This window comes from Drosophila innubila, chromosome X (genome assembly GCF_004354385.1).
Source record: "Drosophila innubila isolate TH190305 chromosome X, UK_Dinn_1.0, whole genome shotgun sequence".
Classification (NCBI taxonomy): domain Eukaryota; kingdom Metazoa; phylum Arthropoda; class Insecta; order Diptera; family Drosophilidae; genus Drosophila; species Drosophila innubila.
The window spans coordinates 15478311-15498660 of NC_047626.1; the positions used below are offsets into that span (position 1 = coordinate 15478311).

Here is a 20350-nt window from a genome sequence, read left to right on the forward strand (position 1 = left end):
GCAGAAAATGCTAAAAACTATTACATATTCCCTATTGAGTGTAGATTCTGCGGCTTGATAACTTTCCAGTCAAAATTCAGAGTCTGAATGGGCAGCCAAGTGTGGGCATATAATTCAAAATCAATTGTAGCCCTTTGGGACCCACAACAGCGTCCAGACATTAGGCAGAAAACCATTAAGAAAACACGCACAACACTCTGCTGTAGCTGGAGTTATAGCTTGGGTTGGAGCTGAAATTGAAATTGGGACCTCAGCTGGGAATGGGTTAAGTGAGGGGTAAAGTGCTGGTGATAAATGCCAAAAAGCCTCCAAGCGCAACGTCGATAAAGCCGGCGCTGCATTGGACCATCGTCATCAAGGCTGACTTAGGACTGAAGTCTTGACTGTGGTCTTAGGAACCGACATCGGTGCAGAGCTCGGAGCTGTAAGCTTATCAAAATACGCGACGAATGAGCAAGGAATTTTATTCATGAAATATTTTCCACAGCACGCAGTCGGACGTAGAAACAGGTTTCAGTTCTAAAGCACTCAGGTAACATTTTACAGGTGAAATAAAGTTTTATAGCTTACATTTTGGCGATTTCTGACAAAACGGCTCAAACGATTTCTGTTAAATTTAAATATGTTGTAATACGTACAATTTCGCGTTTTTTGGTATATGAAACATAAATTTTGGTTGAGGTGTTTGGAAGATATTATCTGTTAAGTGAATAAATACATTTTTCTATCGGTCGAAAATCACGTTTTAGTACGAAGAACTTTTTGGTTTTATGAGATATCTCAACCAAACTGATACAATATGCATATAACTTGGTTTTATATATCCTGACAAAAGTTGGTTTAAATCAGACCACTATATCATATAGCTGTCATAGAACCGATCGGGTCAAAATTAGGTTTTAGTACGAAAAAACTTTATTGTTTTATGAGAAATCTTAACCAAACTAATACAATATGCATTTAACTTGGTTTTATATATCCGGACCAAAGTTGGTTCAAATCGGACCACTATATCATATAGCTGTCATCGGACCGATCGGTCCAATATTAAGTCTTAGTATGAAAAATTTTTTTGTTTTACGAGATATCGTAACCAAACTAATAGAATATGCATTTAAGTTAGACTTGTATATCCTGACCAAAGTTGGTTCTAATCGAACCACTATATCATATAGCTGTCATAGGACCGATCGGGCGAAATCCGAGTATTAGTATGAAAAACTTTTTTTTCATAGTAAGTACGGGGTCTCCGACAGTAGAGTATGCTCGGCTGTAGCAACGCGAGCAAAGCGAGCAGGGGGTGGAGCCCCCTAGTTTTTCTTTATAATTAAAGAAAAAAAATTGTTTAAATATGAAATACGTTCAACAACTAAATTTATATATTTTACTATTTGACTGCATTAATGATAAAGTTACAATGTCAAAAGCAAAAGCAATTGCAAAAATTTCTGATATCCAACAAAAAAAACCTCTACACGAGGTAAAAGTCTAGTGACGAAAGCAACTTCTAGCCCCAAAATTTCTGATATCCAATTTTGTGACGAACAAAATTCAGTTTAATCTAAAAATTTTAAATAAAAATATAAATTAATAAAAAAAAAAAGCGAAAATTGGCATTCGGCACTGCGCAAAAAGTAATTTTTATGTACAAAGAAGCTCACCCTTTTTGCTCACAGTGCACAATGCCAATTTTCGCCTTTTTTATTAATTTATATTTTTTTAAAATTTTTAGATTAAACTGAATTTTGTTCGTCACAAAATGATATCAAAATTTTGCTAACTTTATAGAGGTTTTTTTTGTGGTATCATTATTGTACTACTACTGGCAGACTTGTCTCGAACAACATCTTTAAATGATCATCAAATAATCTGCATATGTACATATACTGCAACATCTTTTGAAGATTGAGTTCTCAAAAATGGACTACAGCTATGGGCAACCCATGGATAACGTCGATGCATCAACTCTGTTGTCATACCAAATCACAACATTCAATATAGTAATGACTTTATTTTCGTCATTAATGCGGTTCACCACAATTATTCTTAACTGGAGCCTGGCATATGATTACTGGATATCTGAATCATATGCTTATTGTTATTGGACAATTTTATCAATAATAATACCCATGACATTGACGTCGCTGATATACTCAAACATGTAAGAAATTGTGTACTTTATATTCATGCATTCAATTATATTCACATGCTCATATAATTGATCGTCTATAGACTAATTGTAAGCAACTTGGGTAAAAAATCTATAATCTTTTCGGACCACTTACGGAAACTTGTTCTCTCATATTTGTTTCGAGATACACGTACTCTGAATTGGACATTGAAATATAAGCAAGCAAAAAATCGCGGGGACAAGGTCACTGAGATTGAGTAAGATATTCCAATAATTTTAAATCATCATTATAATTTGTATTTTAATTAAAATTCTTGTAGATGTTATCACAGCTTTTTAAAGGAAGAGTGTAACGTTGGCTTTATTCGACTCTTTGATTCGTTCTTAGAAACTGCTCCCCAAAAAATATTGCAATTAGCAATTGTATTGGGAAATATCAAAAGTCTAACGTGTAATTAAAGCTTTCATGTAGAGATTTATTTTCATAATATAAAGGCAATTTTTTTTTCAGATTTGCGTGCGCTGACTTTTTCAATATATTTCCTAAGTATTGCATGGTGCTTAGTGGCTTATAACCGATCTAATCGCTTGGCCCAGTTAGATAAATACGATATTGGAACGAAGGGACTAATCGTACAATTTTGGTTTCTTTTATGCTTATCTGGTCAGTTTTGCTTGTAATTGTTTGATTGGCTTTTGGTTATAAACTAAATTATTTTTTAGCTTCACGTACCTTATGCCTTGCATTTATGGCCAGTACACTGCCAAAGGAAACTTGTATAGCCTGTATACTACAAATAATTCTAAGCGCTACTTTAGTTTTTATTGTGGACACACCAAAGTTTGCAAAATCTGTCGCATTAAATTATATATTGTGCTTTGCATTTGGAGTAGTGTATCTATTTATTTATACACCTGTTAAAGATGCCCCCACAAAGTATAAATATTTATGTTATTTAACGTTTTGTTTATTGCAAAATATTGTAGTTTGTATAGTTTATGTACCATTATATCTGGCCATTGCAATTAATGTATTATACATAATCGGAATTGTCCTTATTATCTATTATTATTTAGAATGCCATCCAGGAATTACATCAAGCGTATTTTGATAAGAACTTAAGCAATAGATAAAACGAAAGTGTAAGACAATAATAAATGAATTCATTAACATGACTGAATATAAACAACTTGTTTTACGATCCCTATGAATTCTCTTTCATTCATTTGTTCTAATAGCTTAGAATTTTATTTAATTTTTCTAACAAGTAGTACTTTTTTTAATCTAGATTCTAGAATTAAGTATGTCTTAAATTTTAATAACATAAATGAATATTCACAGCTTGTTTTACGACACACTTAAATTCTCATTCATTCATGTTTTTGTCTCTGTGGCGCAAGCGCAACTTGAGCATGGATTTATCTGAGCAATGGCTTCGATTAGGTGCAGTGCTACCAACTGTGTAGGGGGAAAACTAGCTGTTTCTGGCTGAAAATCATCCGAAAAATAGCTGAAAAATAACAAAAAAAACAACATAATTCTAATGAAAATTCTGCGAAAATTAACAATTAAAGCTACAAAATAAAGAAATGTTGAAAAAGCTATTTATTTTTTAAGCTATTTTTGTCATTGTAGTCATGCTGCCAGATCGGAAAATTTTTGAGGGTGGCAGCCTTTTGGGCCAAAACCGGGCTTCCACACCAGTGCTGCCAACTTTTTAGGGGGTAAATAGTTGCTTCTGGCTGGAAAGCATATAAATTTAATTTTTCTATGCACTTTTGCACAGTTTTAAAAAAAGTATGAAAAGCAAAACAGCTTAATATATATTAAAAATAGTTAGAATTTTGCAATTTTCCTAACGAATCAGCTCTAAAAATAGCCAAAAATAGCTATAAAATAGCCAAGCTGACAACAGTGATTAGGTGCCAGCAGCAGCAACAAATTGAACTTTCACTTGAAAAACTTAAAGCTGCACAGCTCAATAAATTGTTAAAATTTGTTGGTAAATCGAATCGTATTGAATCGAAGTGATGTAAACCACTTATATATGGACAATATATAAAATAAATGTAAAAGATGGCATCCAAATATGAGCGAATTATCAGTGATTGCAGATCGAGAAATATACTGTGGGAAGATGTTGATTTTCCAGCAATACAATCATCCGTATTCTACTATCAAACGCCTCCATTCACATTTCAATGGAAGCGCATTGCCGAATTAAATAATGCACAGGCCTCGTTCCTCAATGAGAATGCTGAATTTGATGTTATACCTGGTAAAATGGGCGATCGATGGCTAGTATCGTGCTTGGGCGTATTATATTCATTGCGAAACTTATTCTATCGCGTTGTGCCCGCCGATCAGGGACTGCAGAAATCATTGGGCATCTATCGCTTTCGCCTGTGGTGGTGCGGGGAATGGGTGGAAGTGCTCGTCGATGATCGTCTGCCCACAATCAATGGACGTCTGGCATTCATGCAACCACAATCTTCCAATTGTTTCTGGGCATCGCTGCTGGAAAAGGCAATTGCCAAATTACATGGCTCCTATGAGGCCCTTAAGTATGGCACACGATCCGACGGATTAACCGATCTTCTCGGTGGCGTTGTCAAGTGTATGCCGATTGTTGCCGACAGCATAAGACCACAAACCCTTAAGGATCATCTGGTCACAACGTGCATTGTCACCTGCATCTCCGTAAAAAATGCGACAGTTCAGAAAAAAAATACAACCGAGAGGCTATCAAATGGGATTCTTCTAAATGTGAACTACAGGTATGTCTTCCTATAAGTGTAACCACAAACCCAAATTCCTTAAAATGTATACCACATTTTTACAAATTTTTCTAGAAAACTGAACAAATAATTTTTTATTTAATTTAATTTGGTTTATTTAACGATGTTAAAGTAGAAATCAATGAATAAGATTCCAAGTTATCAATTTAATTTTAAAACTTACAAGAAAAATCACATAGTTTTTGGGAATATTGAACAAATTAAAATATGTACCAAATACACAATCTGAGGGATTGATTGAAATATTTCAATAAAAAAAAATACAAAGTTTTTCATACTAAAAGTTTATTTTCAACCGATCTTCTTATTAATATAAAGGCGTATAATACAAAAATAAAACAAAAACCATACAGTTTTGGTGGGAAATTTTTTATTAAGAGTTTAAAAATTGTACAACATAACATAAAATTCATGGACCATAGAATGAATTTATTTTTTGTAATACACTTTTTTAATAACTGATTATTCTCAGCTTTGCGGGCCTCGCAAAGCTTTGCAAATCTTAATCTTAATGGTTAAAAAAACACATAAAAGATTTTTTCAATTTAAAAAAATTTATTTATATTGTAGATGTCTGTTTAGTTATTTTTATAGCTTTGTAATTTTATTTTAAGTGAATTTGTAAGGTAGTAATTCCATATTTATGTATAATAATTCTAATATTTCCTTATAGGCTCTCTTGCTTGGATAAAGTGGAAACTGTTATGGGTGATTCCGTGCAATTGATTCGCATCAAGGATACATTTTCATCGAAACCTTTTGGAGAAAAGACCAATTTCGTTGGCGACTGGTCACCAATGTCAAAGACCTGGGAGCGTGTCTCAGCCACGGAACGTGGTCGTCTTCTGGGTCAACTGGAGCTAGGAGAGTTTTGGATCTCGTTTTATGATTTTGTGCAAACATTTAGTACATTGGAGATTGTGTATTTGGATTCGGATACGGCAAGTGGAGAGGAAATGCTCAAGGGTCGGCCGCTTCACTGGAAGATGAAAATGTATCAAGGACAATGGAAAAGGGGAGTAACTGCCGGCGGTTGTCGTAACCATGAATCCTTTCATATAAATCCACAACTAATGATATCGATACAGGAGAAACAAGATATTGTTATAGCACTGAATCAACATACTGCTGTCGAGCCCAAAGTAATTGGCTTCACGATGTATATGTGGAATCGGGACTACAGTTTGAACGAATGTCTACAAAAGGATTTCTTCAAGAATCACGTGAGCTTCCTTAACTCGGACTATGGTAACACCCGGCATGTCAGCTATCATACCCAACTGGATGTCGGGCATTATGTGTTGATGCCAACAACATATGAGCCAGCTGAAGAAGCCCAGTTTACGGTCAGAATATTGGGAACATCGACGTTCAGGCTGTCGTGCTTAGAGACCCAAACAATGATTCTACTCGATCCATTTCCATCACTGAAAAGCGACGATAATGTCCAAAAGATCAAGAGTGTTTGCCAATATGAGCCGGTTTATATGCAATTGGCCGATGAAAATAAAACAATAAATTGCTTTGAGCTGCACGAATTGTTGGAGGCATGTCTGCCAAATGATTATATTAAGGGATGTGCTAATATTGATATCTGTCGTCAGGTGATCGCCCTGCAAGACAAAACCGGCAACGGCCGCATTACATTCCAACAGTTCAAAACGTTTATGGTGAATCTGAAATCATGGCAAGGTGTTTTCAAAATTTATACAAAAGAGAAAGCTGGCATTCTACGTGCGGAGCGTTTACGCGACGCATTATACGACATCGGTTTCCAGCTCAGTACGGACATCATGAACTGCCTTATCCAGCGATATATACGTAAAGATGGCACTTTACGACTCAGCGACTTTGTATCCGCTGTAATGCACCTGACCACGGCATTCAATCAGTTCCATCTGAAGAACTATAATCAGGTCAATGTCATAGAAGTGCATCTGCACGATTGGATCAAAAGTATATTAAGTTGCTAAAATTAAACCATTTGAATCTTGACTTATTGCAATATGACAGACAAAATTATGAATTTTAACCATGTGCAATTTGGCCACGTCCGTCGGCTCGTCAATCCGTTAATCTCTGCGACTTTAAAGTTCTCGCCAGTTTATTTTCCACAAAAACAAAGGATGACAAGAAAGAATGTTGAGGTGGACAGGGAAAGCAGCAGCTCGGTCTGTTTATTTATGTATATAAATATGTATGTCGAACTGGTTACAGGGCATCTCCAGGTCGAGCACACTCGACTGTAACAATCTTGTTTATTTAAATTTTTTTGTATTAATTTTATTGCGAAAAGAAACAAAATTATAATTTATGTGACGTTCGTTATAATTATTTATTTTTAATGGGATATGTTAAACATAAAAAACGAAAACTTAAATTATATAAATAAATATAAATTTATCAATAAGTTGTTAAAATCGCATTGTATAATAATATTGAAAATAATAGCAAAACGACATTTGGAAAAAAAAAAACTATTTTTATTCAATTATTTTTTAAGGTTCCCATAACCATACTTAAATATCATATGATATAATATATGCTATGTATACAATAGTTAATCCTCCCCAGATGCAAATGGCGTGTGGCATGGTATCGTATGAAGTATGTACTTATATACTGTTTAGTATGTATTTAGTGATTCAATATTAGTATTTAGCAGTTATAAGAATTAGCACACAACTCTATACTTATTCAACATGCGAGCTCTATATGTAGTTTCCTTAGATATATAAATTGTTTATAAATACTGCATATTGTAGGAGTAGCTTTTTTTATATTTTTCTTTATATTTTTTTTTCTTTTTCTCTTTTGATTTATGGACGACAGGCCTTTTCGACTTTCTCTCTCAATGCAGCATTTTCCAGTTTATCATTTGGTTTGTCAAGTAATCCATGTTTAATTTACATAACTTGATACTCACTATGAAGAGACTATTTGACTAATAAGCATTACATTGATGTGCCATTATGGGATGAGGCATCGCTGATGCGTCGCGATAGCGTTGTCTTACGGCTAATGGATAGAGAGTTTCCAGCCTGATTGGATGATAGGCTTGGTCCCACATTCGAATTGTAATTGGTTGATGCTATATTCGATATATCATTGCCTGTGGGCGACGATCCCAGTGTGCGTAGTGGAGATCGTTTCAGTGAGCCGGTGACCTCATGTGGCTCCTGATAACCAGAGTCCATATCATCATGATAGGAATCCATTAAGGGTGTCGGATCCTCATAGTCGTAGTCAACAAAGCCATTATTATCAAACGACTAGAAATAAAAATTAATTCTAATTTGGATGTCGAACGTTATTTATATTCACTTACTTTAACAAAGGATTGCGATTGCTTGGCATATCCACGGAAAACTTGATTATGCGCCTTGCTGCGATAGTCAACGGACTCGTAGTGTCCATCCTGGGAGTTCTCAATGATAAAGTGCCGTGTGCCGTGTGGTGTTAAGGTGGCCCAAAGCAGACGACTATCATTGACCAACTGACTCTGCAACAGATCCCGACTGTTGGCCGTGGCACACGGATAAAGTATTCCGCCTGAAGTGAAAGCATTCGATTTTGTTGCCTCTCCCAAGGCATTGATTGCAGTCTGCTTAATATTTGCATCGTGATACGAGAAAAAGGTGCTAAAAATATATATTTAGAAAAATAGGTATTATTTTAACGTCGACAAGTAATTAAAAAATTATATTTAACAATTTAAACAAATTATATATATCTTTTTTAATCTAAAACTGAAAGCATAAAAAAGATATAAAATAATAAAAGTATAAAAATCTTTGGTTATTAAAAAAATTACAATAATACTAAACGAAAATTTCAAATTAATCAAACTGAAATCACCAATACATTTTAGACGCATTAAATTCAATTATTATTTTTAAAAATAACTTGATTTTAAGTTTGAATATTGATCTATCTGTTTTAAAATCAAAGAATTTTTTTTGAACATATTTTAAATATTTTTATAACCTTTTTTTGTAAACCGAAATCAAAACGGTATTTCAAAAATAAAATGTAATTTGAAACTTACTCTCTGCATCTGATGACAATTAAGGCGAGAAAACAACCAAGCACAAAGATGCCAATACAGGATGATACGAAAAACCAGACATTCTCCAGACTCTTGGAATCGGTGCGTACCAATTCCATTAACTCATTGCCACTATCATTACTCTGATGGCTCTGACCGCACATGAAGGCCGCAAAACATGGCTGGGACTCGTTTGAGGGCAACAAGATATCAATATTCCTTGGCTTTGATATCAAAAATGATGGCAACGGTGGCGGCGGCATCGATAGAATAAAGTCCGGAGGTGGACCTGCCAATTGATCGCAACTTCCAACACAATTTCCCAATAATATATTCATTGCAAGACCTGTAAAAATTTTGCAAATTCTAATTTCGATAACTGCAAGAATTTTCTATGCAAAATGCCAATGTACGATTATATGTAGGTGAAGGTGTTTGTGCATGTGTATGCGATTATCTATACACATTCCCCCATGTCCACAACAAACTGTTATTGGGGGTTGTTTCCGTATTTTGTTCCAAAATATAATAACATACAATTCCAAGTAATTTCAACAAAATCAGGTCAATTAACTGCAGTAATATTCAATATACATATGTATTATATGCTTAATTAATTCATTGTTCAGCCCAAAATAATATTTTATTCTACAATATTTAACAAACAAATCAACTTTTAACTTTAAATTGTATTACTTATTTTTTTTGCAAATTTTTTTTTGTTTTTATTAAATTAATATATGTCTGTCGTGTTGAAGTTCTTGTTTAATTGCCAACAACTTTTGTCAAAACATTGTCAAACCTTAATCCAATAACGTCCTGTACCGATGAAATACTACCTTGAACTGAGTACTGGATACAATTGCCATATGCACAATCCCAGAGAACTCTGCGCGCGCATCTTCCTATAAATGTGGGTAACAAGTAACCCCCGTAACTTTAGCCACACCCAGCCAATACACATACTTGCATGAAACTTTCTTTACCAACAATCCATTTTCTTTTATTCTTGGATAAAGAATTAGTTTTTATTTATATATGAGTAATTAATTGATATTTTCATTTGATGCTTTTTCTATTATATTGTTCAGAAAATATTTATCTAAGGGTAGAAATCAGGAACCGTAAAAATTCTAATTTAAAATAAAGATTAAAAATAAAATAAAATATGTGGTGACTTTTTGTAACATTAGAATGATTGGTAACTTATAATTTTCAATCTACAATGAATAAAAATATTATGAAATAATAAAGTGAAATTCAATTTTTATTTAAAAATCATATCACTTGAATTTTATATTTATATTATAAAGTTTGTTGAAGATTTTCTGATTCGTCCAAATCATTATTTTTTTGGTAATATTCAAAACAGCACAAAACCAAAAACCCATTCTGGAATCAGCTAATTTTCACATTACTATGAATACACATAACGCAATGATATAGTAAAATATTTAATCCTTTTTATTTAAATTATCGCCTCGTTTTCAACAAAGAAATAATGTTTTATTAATAAACTCTTATATTTGGGGAAGGCACTTAAGATCTCATCTTAAAGTATAATAACAAATTAGTAGTATTGTCAACTACCTCCAAAAAAAAAAAAAAAACACCGATATATATACTACTTAGAATATGCTCAAATGTACCAAGTTTACACGACTTTTTAGTCGAGTTGAGTTACACCGCTATAACAAACAAATGCTTTAGCAAATCATACAGGGGAGCCACAGAATACGAAACCAACCGAAAATTTCTCAAAAATGTATGGATAATTGGGAGATTTTCTGTTGGTTTCGCTTTCTGTGGTATGTTAGTTATTTAAGTCGGTTTAAGCTGATTCCCATATCTGAATATAGATAAAAACATAATTAAATGGCACCTAAGTGCTTTAAACAACAATGATGCAAGTCAATCCGATGTGGGTCAAATCAGGATTAGCTGCTGTATAAACTTTGCAGTAATAGAAAGTCAACTCGAATCGTTTAATTTACACTACATACACATGTAATTGATAAGTTTTTGGTTTCGTTTTCAATGATTTCATTTTTTATCTCCATATGTCATCACCACGCCCACAATCAGTGCCAGGACCGTGAATCCTTGTGCCGCAATTCGAGTGCGCATCATAAACTGTGACATTTTCCGGTTGCCGGTGCGAAAATTATATAGACCAGCTGTTAGGGCCGCAGTTGTAGCCAGGCAGCCTATGTGTATGCAAATAAAAAAAATTCAGAAAATACACTCAGTGTTTACATAACAAAAAAAAAAAATTGTGGGAAATTATCTATTACTTACCTATTGGCACCAAAGGGTTTTCGTTTATTTTGCGCAATAGTTTCTCCTTGGTTGTTTCCACTTCCACAACGGGTCCCAAATCCTGTCGTAATTGCACCCAATCTAAATCTTCGGATGGAAGAGGTATTTCTGATTTGTTGGCCATTTCCTAAATCTTTAAATATATTTCTTTTATAAAACAATAGACCAGATCTAACGCCGACAGTTTATATTAACACATTGGTACACACAATCATACAAAACATATCACTACAGGCATACAAGCGAGGGCTGCAAAAAATAAATCGATGGTGAAAAATTATCGATTGTTCATTTGTTTAAAATATCAATAAGGCTATTCCTGAAACAAATTCAGATTAGATTTTGTTTTCATTTTGCGTTAAAAATTGGTTTAAGGACTCAACTAGTTAATTTTAAGTTAAATTTTAAAATTTCACTATTATGCCCGAAGATAAAAAGGAGCTGATTACTACTTTTGCATATGAAATCTTTCGTTTCCAACATTTAGTCTTTTATTTTTATTTATTTATTTTTTCTACGTCATTTAAATTGTGTTAAATGGAACCTTCGACGCATAGATTGTTCAACCAACAATTTTTAAATATTCGATGGCTTACAATCCAAAATGTGAACAAATGACATGCACGGTATGAAACACTGAAAACGAAACAGGGATACATAGATTATTTGTAGTAAATGCCATAATCACAGAACACCCACAAAATTTTAATCAGATTGTTGTGATTCATTTAAATAAAACCAAGCTGTATTTAAGCTGTAGTTTGAAGTTCTGAAAAAATTACTATTTATTGTTAGCCAATTTAAAAAAAAAAGTGCAAAGAACTTAAAAGCATTGTTCAATAAGTAACTCATTTTTTTGTGTTCCGATAGATGCCAAATAATCGAGTTAACACATTCGTACAATTTTTTTTAGATACAAAAGCCCTATAAATATTCAAATCTATGAATGAACACTTAGGATATATTATTTAATTTATTGATTTTTGCATACAAATAGTTTTCTGAATATAAAAAATAATTAAAATATTATTGATTTTATGTAAACACAATTTTTTTAAATTTTGCAAGGAAAATAAAAATTTATTTATATAAATACATAAGTATATCTGGATGTCTACATACATATGTATTTAGTTTTAAAAGCACCCTTGTGATGATCAAATAAAATCGAAGAAAATTTGTGTGCTGGGTATTTCTGACCTCACTAACACGTTCACACACAGCTGCATTATTCCAACAATGTTGCTCTCTTTATAAACTGAGAGAGTTGGGAAGTACAGTCAGACGAGGAACGCAAAATGAAACATGTGTATGTAGCGAGCATATCATTGTGTGTGTATATTATACACAATACATGCATTTTTTTGTGTTTGTGTGGAGGCGAAAAACAAACGCATACATTCATATAATTGTGAGTGTATTATTGGAATGGGATGGGGATGCATACATACATACATACATATGTACAATCTTGTGTATGTACATTAAAACGTACATGTACATCTGTACATACATGCAAGTAAATGTAATTGTCTGTCTGTCTGTATCTATGTGTGTATGTATGTACATATATTATTACACTAACTTATTTATACATACATATGTATGTATGTATGTTCGTTTCTTTTGCATTTACATTTGTTAATATGTATGTATGTGCGAACCCTTTTGGCTTGTTTTCATGTTGTACGGAAAGTTTATACATATGTATGAAGGTATGTTTATGATTCCAAACATACATATGAACGTATGTATGTACACACCAATTTATAAAAGATCAACAAGAGCAGATGAACAGATACAGATACGTACATACATACATACGAATGTATATATTTGCATACATATTTATGAGCATATGTAAGTATGTACATACATACATATGTATGTAGTTACACCTAAAAATAATATTAGTATTTACATATAGTTATGCATACAAGCAAAATACATTCTTGTGTACATACATACATGTATGTATGTTTGTATGAGCCTTTGTATAAAAAGTAACAAGCCAAAAATGTTATAAGGCCTGCCCAATAAAACTTGGCTCCTATCGAAAGTAACTTCAAACCACATCTTAAGTAACGTAAGAGCAGTTGCTAAACCTGACGTTTTCCATTCGCTATTATACAGGGGTGAAACGCTGAAAGAAGGGTAGCATTGCAAGGTAGTTTGGCAGGGCTTCTGTTATGGCTCTGTTAACGCCCATTTCCCTTTCCAACGCCCATTTCCAATAACAACGTTGCAGAAGGCCTTCTTGTAGAAGGCAGTAGAGCAGGCCAGCGGCGTTCGCTACGAACATAATGCTTCCAAAAGGCATTGCTTTGGAGTGAATAAGCAACGTACATTAAAAAACAATAAATATTGAAAATGCATATATATTTGCTTAGACAAATGTGATATATAAATAATAACATAATGAAAATATTTATATTTAAATCTATAAATAGTATATATTCCCCCCAGTGCGTTGTCTCTGTCTTGGTTCGGTTTTTCTATTCCAAAGGCGTCGGTTGGTTTTGCGTGCATCCACACTTTAAGAAATGAAAAAATTAATTACTTTAAGAATTAAACTCTGTATTACATAAAATAGTATCTACTCGTACTTACATTTCAATATAAAGTCGAACCACGCATTTTTACGTATTTTTACATACATAAATCATATACTTGACGGCTCCTAAATAAATAAATAAAATATTATAGTATAAATATAAATAAATAAATACAAAAGAAATTACTCTATTTTTATACTTACACGATGTAAAGTAATATTTTTCCAAGTTTTCATATTTCACAATCACTTTGCAAACACGTGCGCACTCGACGGCAGCTTCTTCTTTTTTGCGATAGAAAAATTACAAGTATATGAAGATCATCCACAAAAGAATGAAAGAAACAAAAAGAAAAAACTGTAAAAATTGCGCTAATTATGCTATGCCCGCTGTTTCGTGGTAGTTAACAGAGTTTATGCCTGTCTTTGCGAAGGCGAGGGCGTGGCAAAATACATAGCAGAGCAGCGAACGTTTTGAAAGACCTGGCGTTTAGCCTTCCAAAGTCAGCAAATGCAACGTACTCCTATTGCAAGGCTATTTTGAGCTCTTTTAGCACCCTGTCAAGCCATATACTACTCATTTTGCATGAATCATAAGGTTGCCAGAAGGAATTGCTTGGCGGAACACGTTGCTCCGGGTTTTACTGGGTGTTTCCCTCCACCACGTGTATACACACACACAGACACGCACACACACACACACGCTCAACACTGAACACTCATTGGGCAGCAGGAGAGAAAGTGTGCTCAGTAAACTGTACTCAGAGCATGCCGCCCGCCACTCATTTGCTTATTTCGCTCTCTCGCGCTCTCTCACTCTCTCACACAAACGCACACAGACAACACACAGTTGCGCACTCAACGCATACACAAGTCTGGCGCTAGCCAGGCTGGGCTATGAAGCACAGTAAGGCAGAGACGGCTATTCAATTCAATAGCCTTTGCATTCGTTGTTGGTACTCTCTCTGTGTGTGTTTTCAATCAAGCGAGCGGCGCGCGAACCTCATCTTTTCCGCATTGATACCAAACTACCAACAAAAACACATATAACTGCAATAAAGCAAAGCTGCTGCGTTTGTGGCGTCGTTTGTTTATTTTTTACTAACTAAAAACAAACAACAACACAATAATAACAACAACAGCAACAACAGAAACAGAAGCACAAACTTTAAAACTCGCGTTGCGTTGCGTTACGTTACGTTCGCTGTTACGTTAATACCGCATCGTAAGAATCGGTAACATTTTCAAATTACCGTTTGGCGTCTGACTCCGTTTTGTTCCTTCGTCTTACTTACAAACGTACATACATGCATATGTATAATAATCAATATAACATACAAACATACAAACGTAGAATAAACGAATGCTAGTTGAAACTGGCTTTCAACTTATTTAATCCATTGAATTTGAATTTGTGGTGTGTGCAGTGCAAGCAAAAAAGAGGACATAGTTGCATAAAATATACAAATAATCCATCAAACTATTAACAAAGTTGAAATCAACTGAATTCCCCCTCTCGTCCCCCGATACGATCTTCAATTCGGCTAAAAACATGGAACACTTTCATCAAATTCAGGTAAGCTTAAGTGCACATTCACATGTACATATGTACATACATTCATATGTACCCACAACTAGACATACAGACAGACATACATACATATCTTTGCACAAACTATTCAGCTATTTGTTAGTTTACAGAGTTAAACAATTTTCCCGCCAACAACAAATTGAATTTGCAAACACGCACTACTTAAATTGTTATATACGTTGTGCTTTAATACATGCATACACACATACATATGTATGCGACGCATGAGAGAGTATGGAAATTTTACAATGGCCATACATATGTACATATGTATGTATGTGTGCATACGAAAAGATGTACAGAAAGAAACTTAATGTACATATGCATGAATGTATATACTATATATGCAGACATACATACATACTTATGTGTAACAGCGACGCCATGCATACATACATACATCCGTACATATATAAATACTAAATATGTATGTACATATACTTACAAGCAAAATTTTATTTTGCGTGCGCATCTATGGTCGCCATTTTTTATTTTATTTTGTTTTTTCGATGTTTACATACATACGTATGTATGTAGATATATATGTACGTACATATGGTGTTGTTAATTTAGAACACATGAGAAATTGCTTACAAGTCGAACCATGTGTATTTGCATATCAACAAATGTATATTTAACAATATAAAATTGGAAATGACATGTGCCTCGATATTAAAAATGCTACACAAACACAAACAAACATTGAGCTGTGTATGTGTGCATGATACGTACACATACAGGCACATGTATGCATAAGCTATGTATGTATGTACATACATATGTACATGAAAACTTGAATATGCAGACAACATCAAAGCTTGCGTAATCTGAAATTGGCTGTATATACATACATACATACTTATTAATATATGTACATACGTACATGTGCCCCATGCGAATTCTCTTTGTATTGTGTGTCTCTCTCGCTATAAGAAGACAACTACAACTACTACTTTGTATGTGTGTGTGCATAAACTCGAAATGCTTTGTCAGTTCTCTTCTCTCTCTTTGCACAACCATTTTGTTTTTAGTTTTGTATGTACATTTTATTTCCACAAGTGTACGCACGTAAATATATACATATATGCTGACATATGTATGTTTTTACATCATAATTATATATTTTATATCATTATGTGTACCACTAAAGTTTACAAATTCATACGAATGTAAATATATTACCTCTATGTTTGTGCTTTTGTATGATTTACCAGTGTTGCCTTTATTATTTGCATGAATAGTTGAGACACCCCTGGCATAATAAAGAGAATAAAAGACAAGTCCATAAACTGGTTCATGAACTGAATGAACCTGCTCTTTATTACAAACGTGACTGACTTTAAAAAACCCATTTCCATTTGTTGCGTTTCACAGTCAACGCTTTGAATACAAAAAAAAAAAAGAATCACAAACAGCTGACTATCGCTAACAAAACAATGCATTGTTTTTGTTTATTGTACATACATACATACATGTTAATGCACATGTTTGTTTTCATGCGTACATATACATAACAACTTGTTTACATATTTTACGCAAGAATTGCTAATAAGAAAACGTAGCGTGTTGGACTTTTGATAAATCTGAATGGAACCATTGAGAAATGAAACATGCATCGCAGATGTTACTCCTTCAACAACTCCTTCCATTTTGAGCTTGTGCTCATGCGTGCTATTCACTCAATATTTTCGTACATATGTATGTACATTGCATACGTGCATGTGTGTGAGTGTGTGTGGTATTCATATAAGCTCTAGTGAGCGTGACAGCGATAGCGAGAGTTGATCGTTTTTGGCGCCAAAAGCCAATAGTAATTTTGCATGATCTGTGACTTCTCTCACTTTTTGTTGTACCCATTACGTAGGCCAAGTTTATACGATAGCTTAAGTCGACTAAAATCAAATCAAGTTGATTTTCACTACATTTATAAACATTTTTTTAATGAGCCTTATCATTTATGTATGTTAAAATGTATTATCTTAAAATGTAAAAAAAAGTGCAAGTCAATTAAATAATTGAAAGAAATATCAGGTTGTTGCTTTCCTACAGTTTATAAATTATAAACTTGATAGTACACAACAATAATGAATTAGTCACGTCTGTATATATACATTAATATGTATGTGAACAATAAGCAAGATAGGTCAGTTCTGTTTCTGCATTGATATGTATGTGAATTTGTTGTTGGCATTTCAAATTGGGTTGTTGATATTATCGTATTTAAAAATATTATGATGATTATACATGTATGCAAATTGAATAATAATTATAAATGATCAATTAACCCAATTTTGATGAATGTATTAGAAATATCTGAGTTTGTGATTGGTGAGCGATGCCATTGTGAGAGATGTTTCAGTTTTGTTTTTGTTTTGTTTTTTTTTCAAATTGTTTCTTACTCTAATGATGTAAAAGTCTAAAAGTCTTTCGATTTGGCCTCGTATCCAGTCACTCACTCAAATGCACACTCAAATACCAAAACATAAACATATACATATACATGAACATATACATATACACAACCATAACAACAACAACAACCACAACAACAAACTATTGATCAGCAAACAATTCAACACTATCAGCAGCAACTGGCTGCGCAGCAACAACAACAAGCGGCTGCAGTACAACAGCAACAGTTGCAACAACATCAAGTAGTTGTCCAGCAGAATCAACAGCAGGCGCATCAAAATAGCTCCAATACCACGGCCGGCGTTGGCACCCAACAGCTATTTACATACAAAATGGCGAGTAGTTTCCCCAATCCGGCCACGACAATGGCACAAGTTGTTGCCACATCGAATGCGGCCACCACCGGCTACGATTACCGTCTAAATATGGCACAAGCGGCAGCAGCCGCTGCAGTTCCTGGCTCCCAATGGTGGTACTCGGCTGCCAATCAGGGTCAGGTGGATGCCAACACAGCTGCACAGTTGCAGCAGCAGCAACAACAGCAGCAACAGCAGCAGCAACAGCAACAGCAGCAGCAACAACAGCAGCAGCAACAACAACAGCAGCAACAGCAACAAATGCAACAACAGCAACAGCAACAAAATGTCATCAACTCAGCCAGTGTAAGTTGATTGAATAAACATTTAAATCCTTGAAAAAGGAACTTGATTAATTTGTCCATTTATTTATGCACAGAGCCCAATGGTCAGAGGAAAAGCTGATGCGAAACCCAGAGGCCGAATGACCGCCTATGCATACTTTGTACAAACATGCAGAGAGGAGCACAAAAAGAAGCATCCCGATGAGACGGTGATATTTGCCGAATTCTCCCGAAAATGTGCTGAGAGATGGAAGGTATGTAACGTCGCGACATCTCTATTTATTGGGAATCCCAATTAATGAGCAATGCTAATTGATTCTTTGAATTCTTTGTATTTAGACAATGGTCGATAAGGAGAAGAAACGCTTCCATGAAATGGCTGAAAAAGACAAGCAGAGGTACGAGACGGAAATGCAGAACTATGTACCGCCCAAGGGTGCAGTTGTGGGACGCGGCAAGAAAAGAAAACAGATCAAGGACCCAAATGCGCCAAAACGTTCATTGTGAGTTCGTAGCAAAATCTATACTAACAATAACATTAAATCTATCATTTATCATATATAAAATATATGTATCTTTGCCATTTTTTGTTGCTCGTCATAAAAGGATAACAACAATTTATTAATTGGCTTTGAATTTCATTAATTAGGTCTGCGTTCTTCTGGTTCTGCAATGATGAAAGAAATAAAGTGAAGGCTCTGAATCCCGAATTCGGTGTTGGTGATATTGCCAAAGAGCTTGGCCGCAAATGGTCCGATGTTGATCCCGAAGTGAAGCAAAAATACGAATCGATGGCAGAGCGGGATAAGGCACGATATGAAAGGGTAAGCATTACATATTAATGATAAACATGATGATATTCAAGATTCTAATATTTATTGATTATAATTATTTATGAATTGTAGGAAATGACCGAGTACAAGACAAGCGGGAAAATTGCCATGTCAGCGCCCTCAATGCAAGCGTCGCTGCAGGCGCAGGCACAAGCAGTGCAGAAAGCAGCGTTATTAGCAGCTGCTGCCCAACAACAACACCAGCAGCTGGATGAGCAACATGACGATGATGATGGTGACGGTGATGATGACGAGAATCAATAGGTTTAGCAGTAAAATACTCTTCACTATTTATAACCTATCGTTGGTCATCACGAACAAGGAATCATAAGATCGTTGGTTAATCTATTGTCAGGTTAACTTGCGAGTGTTGAATATACATATATATACACACACACACAAGTATATATTGATAAATATACATATATGTATATGTATAAGTAAAAATATATATATATCTATATATATATAAAAATAATTATAATATTAATTTTTTTTTTTAATAATAAGTAATCAAATTTCCATGAATTACTGAAGGAGAAAATCACAAAGAAACCTTTTATAAGTTTTATTTTAAGAAGATAATAATAATAAGTATATGGTTAGATTAAAATGACATTAATCTGTCGGCAAATCTTATTTTTGTGCTTCAATCATAAGTTTCTCCTAAAACACTAAGAAAACGAATTATTTTATAAAGTGAAAGAAGTTCATCATGTCATTCTCAGCAAAAACGAAAAGAAAGAAAGAAAAAAGAAAAAAAAGAAAAAAACGTTACCACTAACAAACATACATAACATATGTGTATATACATATTACGTATATTGGTACATATTTCCCCATTTATTAAAGTTAGATGATTCACCAATTATGAAACCTAAATAACGATGCGTTTACTCATTTGAGTTGAAACTACTCAATTGAAACGTGATAATTTCAAATACTTAACTCAGTGGCGGGTGATATCTCTCTACATAATTATGTATATATATAAATACATGCATAAACACACAACAAACACAC

The 20350-nt window shown here is 34.0% G+C and overlaps 5 protein-coding genes across 9 annotated transcripts; 3 read left to right on the forward strand and 2 right to left on the reverse strand.

The window, feature by feature from the left end:
• The first annotated feature begins 1826 nt into the window (after positions 1–1826).
• Positions 1827–3312, forward strand: LOC117793476 (XK-related protein 6). Of its 2 annotated transcripts, XM_034633792.1 has the most exons (5): positions 1827–2161; positions 2233–2388; positions 2452–2582; positions 2643–2795; positions 2855–3312. In XM_034633792.1, the coding sequence occupies exons 1-5, from the start codon at positions 1920–1922 to the stop codon at positions 3241–3243; spliced, it is 1071 nt and encodes a 356-aa protein (XP_034489683.1). In that variant the 5' UTR covers positions 1827–1919; the 3' UTR covers positions 3244–3312. The 2 variants fall into 2 exon arrangements, with proteins under 2 accessions (XP_034489683.1, XP_034489692.1); XM_034633801.1 differs by lacking the exons at positions 2452–2582; positions 2855–3312 and having other exon boundaries at positions 2643–2726.
• A 725-nt stretch (positions 3313–4037) lies between these two features.
• Positions 4038–7054, forward strand: LOC117793455 (calpain-C). The gene is made up of 2 exons (XM_034633771.1): positions 4038–4909; positions 5604–7054. The coding sequence occupies exons 1-2, from the start codon at positions 4209–4211 to the stop codon at positions 6901–6903; spliced, it is 2001 nt and encodes a 666-aa protein (XP_034489662.1). The 5' UTR covers positions 4038–4208; the 3' UTR covers positions 6904–7054.
• A 337-nt stretch (positions 7055–7391) lies between these two features.
• On the reverse strand, positions 7392–9930 carry LOC117793487. The gene is made up of 4 exons (XM_034633811.1): positions 9781–9930; positions 8979–9324; positions 8259–8571; positions 7392–8202 (listed from the first exon to the last, which is right to left on the reverse strand). The coding sequence occupies exons 2-4, from the start codon at positions 9314–9316 to the stop codon at positions 7885–7887; spliced, it is 969 nt and encodes a 322-aa protein (XP_034489702.1). The 5' UTR covers positions 9317–9324; positions 9781–9930; the 3' UTR covers positions 7392–7884.
• A 486-nt stretch (positions 9931–10416) lies between these two features.
• LOC117793647 (HIG1 domain family member 2A, mitochondrial) lies at positions 10417–11914 on the reverse strand. Of its 2 annotated transcripts, XM_034634034.1 has the most exons (3): positions 11894–11914; positions 11277–11430; positions 10417–11185 (listed from the first exon to the last, which is right to left on the reverse strand). In XM_034634034.1, the coding sequence occupies exons 2-3, from the start codon at positions 11419–11421 to the stop codon at positions 11022–11024; spliced, it is 309 nt and encodes a 102-aa protein (XP_034489925.1). In that variant the 5' UTR covers positions 11422–11430; positions 11894–11914; the 3' UTR covers positions 10417–11021. The 2 variants fall into 2 exon arrangements, with proteins under 2 accessions (XP_034489925.1, XP_034489915.1); XM_034634024.1 differs by lacking the exon at positions 11894–11914 and having other exon boundaries at positions 11277–11497.
• Positions 11915–14796: 2882 nt separating this feature from the next.
• On the forward strand, positions 14797–19603 carry LOC117793627 (high mobility group protein DSP1). 3 transcript variants are annotated; one of them, XM_034633995.1, is made up of 6 exons: positions 14797–15427; positions 18007–18516; positions 18590–18748; positions 18834–18997; positions 19144–19318; positions 19400–19603. In XM_034633995.1, exons 1-6 carry the CDS (start codon positions 15404–15406, stop codon positions 19589–19591), a joined length of 1224 nt encoding a protein of 407 aa, XP_034489886.1. In that variant the 5' UTR covers positions 14797–15403; the 3' UTR covers positions 19592–19603. The 3 variants fall into 3 exon arrangements, with proteins under 3 accessions (XP_034489886.1, XP_034489902.1, XP_034489894.1); XM_034634011.1 differs by having other exon boundaries at positions 18031–18516; XM_034634003.1 differs by having other exon boundaries at positions 14798–15427; positions 18028–18516.
• Positions 19604–20350: the final 747 nt, after the last annotated feature.